We start from the raw sequence: 9,831 nt of genomic DNA on the forward strand, positions 1-9,831 counted from the left end.
ATTTAAAAATATTAAAAATTATTTATTCTTATACAACAAAATATAATCATGTTTTTTGAACAATCAAATAATAATTTCATATAAATTATATAACATTGAATTCGATATAATATTTCATGTATATTATAGGTGAGATTGTTAACAGTGGTTTTCACTTATTTAATATTCTATTAATTTTTTTTATATATATAAAAAATTATTTAAAAAATCATAATATTCAAAAATTGGATTAATAAATAATAAATTTTTTTATCTTCAAATTTTATAATCTTAAAACAGTTTATAGAAATATAAATTATTGTTTATTAACATTAGAATTTTTTCTATTCTAGAAAATTTCATATTTTGTAATGGGAATCACTGTAACAAGATTTTACAGTACGATGTTCAAGGGAAACCGTATATTATATGGATAATCACACGTCAGAGGATATACGAATGAAAAAATTTTCTTTAAGGTCGATTTTTCTCCAAGTGAAAAAAAAATTCATAAGAAATTTAATTAAATTTAATTTTAAAAAAGAGCTCAATTGACTCACCTTTTTATTTCATTATTTCATGGGCTATTAGTTACAAGATTTTATTTGATAATTTAATTAATTATATTAGGTGGAACTATTTTCTATTGTCCGCCTCGTTTTTGGCATTGTTGCTGCTTTTTGGAACGCATAGCCGCAAACATTCTTGTCATATAATTTAATTATTATTTATTATTTAATTAAGTCATCTACGAGGTATTGTAATTTTTCTTTTCGTATCCGTTCACTAAGGAATCGATGCTCGTTGTCTAAATTCGGTAAGAAAATTAATTTTATTCAGCTTTATTTTACAATCAATAATTTTCATTCAATATCAATTTCCGCATTTTTTATTTTTAGGAATATGAGATGGCCAGACTTGTAGCGAATTTAATTATTTATTTATGTCTATTGTGTAATAGTATTAATGCTAATGAAAGTGATGATAATAATGATCAAAATGTAGCATCAAAAATAATATATAAGAGACCTGAAATCACTGGTTTTGCATATTTAATAGAAACATTTGATGATGAAGAAAAGTTTAAAGAACATTGGATTCTATCTGAAGCTAAAAAGGATTCTATAGATGAGGATATAGCAAAATATGATGGTTAATTTTTTATTTATGGCTTTAATTGTATATATTTGTATTTATATTTTGTCAAAATTATAATATATATTATTTGGATAGGAATTTGGTCTATAGAAGAACCTAAAAAGCATGCTCAAGAGGGAGATCTAGGATTAGTGCTTAAAAGTAAAGCCAGACATGCTGCTATATCTACTAAATTATTTACACCATTTTATTTCAATGATAAACCATTAATTGTACAATATGAAGTGAATTTTCAAGATAGTCAAGAATGTGGAGGAGCTTATTTAAAATTGCTTACTTTACATCCAGAACATCAAGATTTAAAAAAATTCCATGATAAAACTCCTTATACTATAATGTTTGGTCCTGATAAATGTGGAAATGATCACAAGGTAATAAATAAAAGATATTTATTTTTATAAAAATGTTCTAAATTTTTTTTTTTTTAATTTAGCTACATTTTATCTTTCGACACAAAAATCCTTTGAATGGTTCTATAGAAGAAAAGCATTGCAAAAAACCAAGAGAACGTTTGGAAGATTTTTTCAAAGATAAGCAATCTCATCTATATACTTTGATCATTCGGCCAGATAATAGTTTTGAAATTAAAATTGATAATAAAATAGTAAATTCTGGATCCTTGCTGGATGATTTTACTCCACCAGTCAATCCACCTTTAGAAATAGAAGATCCAACTGATATTCAACCAGAAGATTGGGATGACAAAGAAAAAATTCCTGATTTATCAGCCATTAAACCAGATGATTGGGATGAAGATGCTCCAGCACAAATTGTTGATGAAGATGATATTATGCCTGAAGGATGGCTTGAAAATGAACCACCAATGATACCTAATCCTGATTCTATAAAACCTGATGATTGGGATGTTGAAATGGATGGAGAATGGGAACCTCCAGAAATTCCAAATCCAAAATGTGCTGATGCACCTGGATGTGGAATATATAAGCAAAAAATGAAAAAAAATCCTCGCTATAAAGGCAAATGGTCACCACCTTTGATTAATAATCCGAATTATAAAGGCAAATGGAAGCCAAAATTAATACATAATCCTAATTATTTTAATGATGAACATCCATTCCAAATGATGCCTATCGTATGTTCTTATATATTTTTTTATATATTTCCATATAATATTTCAAATAATTTTAAATATAGAAAATATTATGTTTTAAATATAAATATATTAAATTTATAGTTTGCTGTAGGCTTTGAACTTTGGTCAATGTCTACAGACATCTTCTTTGACAATATTATTATTACTCATGATGAAGAAGTAGCAAAATATTGGGCTGATAATACATTTGAAGTTCGTCGCGCCCAAATTGCAGAGGAAAGTGTAAGTGATTTTTTTTCAGTTAATCAAATTATTTATTAATTTAATTTTACTTATAACTTAAGTTTATCAAGAACTGATAATGAAATTAAAAAGATCATTATTTTTATAAAATGCGATACATGTACGCTATACTATACAGGTAACTTTATGGGGTCGAATATTGAAAGCTACAAATTATAAACCAGGCTGGTGGGCATTATATTTTATATATTGTGCAATACCAGTTATATTATATATTTGGTATCTACTAAAGCGAATTCATGAGGTATATTTTGTGATTTCAGATTTACACATCATTCATTTTTTGTAAGATTGAAATGAAAGTCTAATATAATACCTTTTATAATACGCTATCCTTCTCATAGCATATCCATATGAATCTTTTTCATAGTATTAAAATTGTATATGTTATTTATAATATAAATGTTTTTTTTAATTATATATGTTAATTAAATTATACAAAGTAGCATATAGTATGAAAAATTAAAAAAAAAATATTTAAAAATTAATTAATTTTTAAAAAATCAATTTGTAAATATGGTTGAATAGAATTTGTTTATGAATCTTATGACTTGTAATTTTATAATTATTTTATATAGTGGAGTGTATGGCGTCAGATTGGTACATTTACTGCAGAACATCCTTGGATATGGGGTATATATATAATAGCTCCTGGCTTGCCCATATTGCTAGTAATATATTGTTGCTGTTTTGCTTCTCAGGTATAAAAAAATCATTAGTATATATATATATATCATCCATAGTAACTATATAAACTGTATAAACTATATAAACTATATATATTATATTATGCTAATTAGAAGTTTACTAAAATTTATTTTTTATTTTTTGAAAATATTTAAAAATAATTTTTTTTAATATTTCATATTTTTATAAAATTTAAAAATCATTTTTTTAGGATAAATACGATTTAAAAGATGATGATAAACAATCTTTAGTGACAAATGAACAAGTAGTATTAAAACAAGAAGAAACAGAAAATCTGCCATCTAGTACTGAAGTAGAAGAAGAAATTGAAAAACTGAATGAAAATGAAGAAATTATAGAAAGTGAAGAAAATGTTAGTTAAATTTTCTTTTTTATTATAAAATAATAATAATTTAAGAAATTTATTTTAATTTTGAATTGTTTTCAGGATAAACCAGAAATAGGTAGTGATGGACCACGGCGAAGAAAACCAAATAAAGAATAGAATGAATTGAAATTAAATAAAATAAAAAAAATTCGTACTACTAAGGTATTTATGTAACACTTACATTCCACTTGAACACTTGCCATTGTGAACATTAGAATTTTTTCAGTATCTAATTACATATAATACAATTCACTAGAATCCAGATTTTTATCTAAAAATTAATTAGATATTTTTTTGATTCTCATGTGTGTAATTTTTTATTAAGTCATATTTTTTTTAGCAAATAATTATCACATTGAAGCATGTTACTCACGTGTATGAATGATACAAATACTTAAAAAAAAAAAAAAAATAAGCAAAAAATTTGTAAGAATGATGTTTGATGTAATTTATGCCATTATAATGTAGCAATGTAATTTTTGTTATTGTACATTAAAAAAATGAAATAATAGAATACATTTATTAATAATTTCTGTACAATAATAACAAAGCAGATCATGTATTCTTTCTTAATCTTCTTTTGATATCATTCAGTCATAGATAACAACAATAATAACACTTAATTTTAAATTTTAATTTTGTTATTCATATAATAAAAATTATTAATTTATCATAAAATATAAAATACGAAATTATATTAAATACTTTAAAATTAAATAGCCTAATTCTTACTAATTATCTACTCAGCTGTTAATAATTTTATAATGTCAATTAAAAGTTAGTTAAGAAAGTACATGAATTATGCTATGTTTAACAATTTTTAACATGTATATTCATAAGAATTTATTAATATTATCAATTAGTGTTTTTCATAAAAATTTATAATATTATTCAGTGTAACGATTTTTCTTGAAGAATGTTTTATTTCTTTACTATTATGTTAATAAATTATATAATATGAATGAAATAATTTGATGTATTATATCATATTGTATTATAATTATTAAGTTTGGAATTATTTAAAAATAATGAATAAATTATAAAAATTTCTCTTTTCTTTTATTCAATAAATTTTTTTTATTAAAAAATTATTAAAAATGAATAAAGAAAAAGATTAAATCACTATAAATAAATGAAAAATATCAAGTTAAATTTTAATTTTTCATTTTAATTTTAATTTTAAAAAGTTTTTTATTTTTATCTCTAATTTTAAAAACACTATTTAAAAAAGTAATATATTTTTAGAAGAATAGCTGTTATGATGCAATCTGTGTTGAATCATAAAAATAAAATTATAATTTCTTATGTGTATATTTTTTTTGTTTAAAATGAATATATTTTACTTCGTATTAAATTATTATATTAATATTATCTAAATAATACTAAATAATTATATAAAATGAAAATATATGATATACAATTTTCTATGCACAATTTCCATCAGAGTTAATTTTATAATTAATATTACTATTTGCTTATTCCTATTTTCATATTACATTATTTAATTGTCATATATAATATACATTTTAGGTACAGATTATAAATTTAAATAAATATTTAAAGGAATCAATTTAAGGACTAGTAGAAGGAATATTAGAATTCTGCATACATGACTTACAAGTAGGTACTGCGCGTTGCGAGTGGTGTCCAGCAAGAATACTATGTGCACCCATGCATCTTGTACATAATACTTCCCCACATGACCAACAGTGATGCTAAAGAAGAGAAAGAAAAAGAGAGAAAATATAAATTATTAATTCTAAATAAAATTCTTAAATATATATTTAAGTTCACCTTTTTGTTAAATGCATCAAATGTTGTAGAGCATGTACATTCTTCCATATTTCTAAATAATTTCCAGTCTAAAGCAACTGTTTTTAATTCATTTTGTAATTGATTAATTTTTAATTTACACATTGATCTTTCTTCATGATTTGTATTTTCTATGATAGTTTCAGATAATGGATCTTTCATATATTTATTATCGAATTTTAATTTCCCTTGTATCCCCCTTTTTTGGATGTTATTTAAATTCAATACTGAATTTAAGGAATTGACTCTCTGTTTAATATTGTGATAGTAATATTAGAAATTTAATAAAAAAATAAAAATAACTAACTTTATACCTTCAAAAGAAGTTTAACATGATCTTCTAAACAACTAGTATGATCATGCATTATTAAAAGATAATCTTCGTATGTTTCTCTTGGATGAATACCATTTTCAAATCTGAAGTATAATCCTCGCCATAAACTGAAAAATTACCTTTTTATGCAATTTTAATTTATAGTATCTAAATATATAAACATAATAAAATTATATATTACGTGATACATTGTGGTGCTAATTTAGGTTGAAGAACAGAACTAGTATCTTCATTGAATCGATTACATTTGTATAAAGGATTTATATATTCATGCATATTATTTGCTATGTATCCCCATAAAGAATATGTTCTTTCGGATAGTCTAAAAATAATTAAATAGAAATTAAATGATATAATGAATAAATTATTATAAATTATTATTTAAATTATTAAAAATAATACCTTAAAATTTGTCTTTCTTTTTCTGAATTTGCTATAAAAGTACCATGCTGACAACTATGTACATGATCATGGAGAGTTATTAAGAAAAATTCATTGAATTGAAATTTATGAGGATATTGCAACAATAATTGATAAGTTGCATCAATAAACTGTGTAAAAATTGGTGCTAATTCTTTGTTATCACAATTAATGTGACCACAACGATCACTAAATTTATGTCCAAAAGCTAACCAATCTTTTTCTATCAAAGCCTAGAAATAAAATATATATTTCTATTTTTAAGAAATTAAATTATATATACTATAAATTTATAATTAAATCAATGATTCATATCTTACTTGGAAACCTTGAATTGTCCTATAATATGGATCCAATAATAAAGCACTTAATGAACATACTTGAGCAGTGCGATCCCAACCATCACTACAATGTACTACCACGCTAACTCCATTCGAAACTGCTCTAGCAATAAACCAAGCAGTTTCTAAAATAGATCGTATATGTTTTAACCATCCACTGCTTTCCAAATTATTTAAAAATGTAGTCATTGATGTCATTCTTTGTACTAAATAATAATTAAAAATATCAAAATAATAAAAAATTATAATTTGCATAGAAATTTTGAAACATTTATATGCTTACAATCTATTAATTTATTTAAGCTTGTTCTCATTACATGAATATTTTCAATACCAAAAAAGTGAAATTTTATATTATCATAAAAGTTCTCATTTTCATATCCTTTTCCTGTAGCTCTATTAGCAAAGGCATTGATCTAAATAGATAAAATAAAAAATTAACTTTTCTTAGAAATTTAAAAAAAAATTTTTTAAAAATTAAATAATTGAAACAAATTTTATAATAGTTTATTGAAATAATTTTTAATTATAAAAATATTTTAATAGATATTTAACAAACTTACTCGTGGTCGTGTATCTACAACATACATATATTTAGAACTATTATTTGTACGTAAAATATTGTACATTATTTGTTCATCCTCAGGACATCGTGCACTGAATCCTGATAAAGGTTGGCTACATCGACAAATAGCAGCCTATAAAATATATTATTTATAATCTATATTTGTATATTATATTATTTATAATCTGTAATTTTTTTCAAGAGTTTTCATTAAATATATACCTTATTGGAATGTAAATATGTTAAAACTGGTAATCTTCCTCTACTTCTAAACTTTGCACTACCTATTAAGATGCTATTGGCACATGTGCTAGGTACATATAAATATTTTGGATAAGTATCGCAGAGCTAAAAATTAAATGAATAAATATATAAAACATATTTAAACTTTATATATATATATTAAATATATATTAATTATAGACATTAATACCTCATAATTTGTGTTTAAATATGTTAGAGACCATTCTTCATTTGGAACACCTTGTCTTTGAAATTCACTTTGTACATTAAAAAAATTCCATCCTGCATGCTGTGGTAAGGTATCCTTATTTGCCTGATAATGAAAACAATAAAGATCTTCTATACTTACTGAAAAAAAAACATATGATATTAAAGAAATTTTTTAACTATAAAAATATATATTACCTGGACAAGATAATTTTGATAAGGTAAGATATATATCATGGCAATCTCGTTCTTTTGGAATGATAAATGTTACAATATAAAAATGTTTGCATTTAATGCATAATGGACAACCTGTTGTAGTTAATGGTTGCTTTTCTATATTTGCAATATGAGTATATAATATCTAAAATAAAAAATGTTAAGAATATTTACATTAATTGAAAATGAAAATGAAAAAAAATATATATAATTTCATAAATAATTATAGTTAAAATTTAATATAATTCATTTACTATCATACCCAAATTTTTTTCTTCCCATTTCGTTCTGTAAATATAAGATGTGTTACTGTTAAGTAAAGAGTACCAATAGAATGATTGTTACTATATTTATCTAAAATTCTGACGTTTTCTACCTAAAATCATAAAATTTGCACTTATAATGACAGATGTCATAGCAGCATTATATATTATTATGACATTAATCTTTCAAATCTATCAATAAATATATATTTTATGAATTTTATTTATTAAAAATTAATGTAAAAAATTTTTTAATTATTTTTATATAATTATATAAACAATTTTTTTTTCATTGATATCAATATAGTATCTAATAAAACATATTGGTAAATAATATATTAATAAATATTCGAAATTATGATTTAAAATTTATTCATGAAACAACTTTGCTACATAAGACAAATATTTATTTTGATACCTTTGGAATCTTTATTTGATCCATTTCGTTCCGTTCTTTTTCAATTGTTTATTCCTAATCATTTGATGAATTATAAATTGGGTACCACTGATCTATTACTGCAGTGTTTCTCAATGCTCTTTCATTAAATAATATAAAACAAAATACTTCTTTTGACATTAATATAATTTAATCAAAGATTATGAAAGTTGTTATATGTTTTATATAAAAAAATAATATTAATATTAATATTAATATTAATTATTAATATTTTTTTATATTTAAAATTTTTTATGTATTGATCATAGATGGCAGCAAAGGAAAAAACATTATATTTTTAAAGATTATTTTATAAGTTTCGAAATAAATATTACTATATTTATGTATTTTAATATTTACTTTAATAAAAAATTATTTAATTTAATTTTAGATTATTAAAACTTTTTATAATTAATTGTCTAAATTTTAAAATTAATAATGAGCAATAAAACTGGTAATAATGAACTAATGATTTTCATATAATTATTTTTAAAAAAACTGTTGTAATAATTTTATTTTTATAGGAGAGATAGATCCTATACAAAAAGAATTAGCAGGTCGTGTACGTGAAGTTGGAAATCATGCAATTTGGAGTTTATCTAGTTGTAAACCTGGTTTTGGTGTAGATCAATTACGTGATGATATCACGGAAACTTATTGGCAATCTGATGGACAACTTCCACATTTGGTAAACATTCAATTCAAAAGAAAAACAACAATTTGTGATATATGTATATATACAGATTACAAGCTAGATGAAAGTTATACTCCTAGTAGGTAAGAAATTTATATCTCTTATTAGGTAGAAATAATAAATTTTTAATTATTGCTGTTATCATATTTTTAGAATAAGTATCAGAGCAGGTACAAATTTTAATGATCTTCAAGAAATAGAAGTCATGGATCTGAATGAACCAAGTGGCTGGGTTATCATTCCTATAAAAGATATAAATGACAGACCTATTAGGACATTTATGATACAAATAGCTGTAATAAGCAATCACCAAAATGGGCGGGATACACATATGAGGCAAATTAATGTTTATAGTCCAACACAAGATATTTTTGGACCACCTGCTTCCTATATTGCAGGTCAATTTCTTACAAATGAATTTTTGCGTTATGCTACAGTTAGATAAAAAAATAAATATTATTAATTTCTTATTATTACAAATTTGATTTTTAATTATCATCTCACATATTGTTATTTTATTTCTTGAATATTAATAAAATATTCATTAAAAATTAGATGAGTAAAAATCTATATAATATTGTATATTATATATCTATATATGTATTTAAATTCAAATTAATTCTATTATCAAGAATGAAAAAAATATAAACATACAATGTTTGTCTTTATGTATACTTAAAGACTTTCCTTTTATCCATAATTTCTAGTTATGAATCAATACTCTAAGTAAG

General features: G+C 22.6%; 3 protein-coding genes across 12 annotated transcripts; 2 read left to right on the forward strand and 1 right to left on the reverse strand.

Moving 5' to 3' along the window:
* The first annotated feature begins 354 nt into the window (after positions 1-354).
* LOC107997097 (calnexin) lies at positions 355-6,736 on the forward strand. Of its 9 annotated transcripts, none has more exons than XM_062077960.1 (10): positions 365-796; positions 879-1,131; positions 1,213-1,508; positions 1,571-2,230; positions 2,333-2,473; positions 2,613-2,738; positions 3,073-3,195; positions 3,393-3,554; positions 3,630-3,731; positions 5,100-6,736. In XM_062077960.1, the coding sequence occupies exons 2-9, from the start codon at positions 888-890 to the stop codon at positions 3,684-3,686; spliced, it is 1,809 nt and encodes a 602-aa protein (XP_061933944.1). In that variant the 5' UTR covers positions 365-796; positions 879-887; the 3' UTR covers positions 3,687-3,731; positions 5,100-6,736. The 9 variants fall into 9 exon arrangements, with proteins under 9 accessions (XP_061933947.1, XP_061933944.1, XP_028521833.1 ...); XM_028666032.2 differs by lacking the exon at positions 5,100-6,736 and adding an exon at positions 3,910-4,098; XM_062077963.1 differs by lacking the exon at positions 2,613-2,738 and having other exon boundaries at positions 355-796.
* On the reverse strand, positions 5,048-8,545 carry LOC107997137 (myotubularin-related protein 6). 2 transcript variants are annotated; one of them, XM_017055575.3, is made up of 13 exons: positions 8,389-8,545; positions 7,970-8,083; positions 7,690-7,852; positions 7,475-7,632; positions 7,264-7,389; positions 7,040-7,174; positions 6,760-6,892; positions 6,456-6,682; positions 6,118-6,368; positions 5,897-6,037; positions 5,696-5,822; positions 5,364-5,630; positions 5,048-5,284 (listed from the first exon to the last, which is right to left on the reverse strand). In XM_017055575.3, the coding sequence occupies exons 1-13, from the start codon at positions 8,410-8,412 to the stop codon at positions 5,141-5,143; spliced, it is 2,010 nt and encodes a 669-aa protein (XP_016911064.1). In that variant the 5' UTR covers positions 8,413-8,545; the 3' UTR covers positions 5,048-5,140. The 2 variants fall into 2 exon arrangements, with proteins under 2 accessions (XP_016911064.1, XP_028521830.1); XM_028666029.2 differs by having other exon boundaries at positions 7,475-7,597; positions 7,970-7,995; positions 8,389-8,477.
* A 153-nt stretch (positions 8,546-8,698) lies between these two features.
* On the forward strand, positions 8,699-9,774 carry LOC107997156 (anaphase-promoting complex subunit 10). Its single transcript, XM_017055590.3, has 3 exons — positions 8,699-8,860; positions 8,931-9,183; positions 9,254-9,774. Exons 1-3 carry the CDS (start codon positions 8,845-8,847, stop codon positions 9,543-9,545), a joined length of 561 nt encoding a protein of 186 aa, XP_016911079.1. The 5' UTR covers positions 8,699-8,844; the 3' UTR covers positions 9,546-9,774.
* The last annotated feature ends 57 nt before the right edge of the window (positions 9,775-9,831 follow it).

Source organism: Apis cerana, linkage group LG8 (assembly GCF_029169275.1).
Source record: "Apis cerana isolate GH-2021 linkage group LG8, AcerK_1.0, whole genome shotgun sequence".
Lineage (NCBI taxonomy): Eukaryota > Metazoa > Arthropoda > Insecta > Hymenoptera > Apidae > Apis > Apis cerana.

Bases quoted from the DNA above. Each gene is read 5' to 3' on its own strand.
- LOC107997097 (XM_062077960.1), top strand. From the start codon at position 888: ATGGCCAGACTTGTAGCGAATTTAATTATTTATTTATGTCTATTGTGT. The intron at 1,509-1,570 runs GTAATAAATAAA...TTTTTAATTTAG, and splicing joins AATGTGGAAATGATCACAAG to CTACATTTTATCTTTCGACA. The intron at 2,474-2,612 runs GTAAGTGATTTT...TATACTATACAG, and splicing joins CCCAAATTGCAGAGGAAAGT to GTAACTTTATGGGGTCGAAT.
- LOC107997137 (XM_017055575.3), bottom strand. From the start codon at position 8,412: ATGGATCAAATAAAGATTCCAAAG. The intron at 6,369-6,455 runs GTAAGATATGAA...TTTTATTTCTAG, and splicing joins GGACAATTCAAGGTTTCCAA to GCTTTGATAGAAAAAGATTG. The intron at 5,823-5,896 runs GTAATATATAAT...GTAATTTTTCAG, and splicing joins TTAGCACCACAATGTATCAC to TTTATGGCGAGGATTATACT.
- LOC107997156 (XM_017055590.3), top strand. The intron at 9,184-9,253 runs GTAAGAAATTTA...TCATATTTTTAG, and splicing joins GAAAGTTATACTCCTAGTAG to AATAAGTATCAGAGCAGGTA.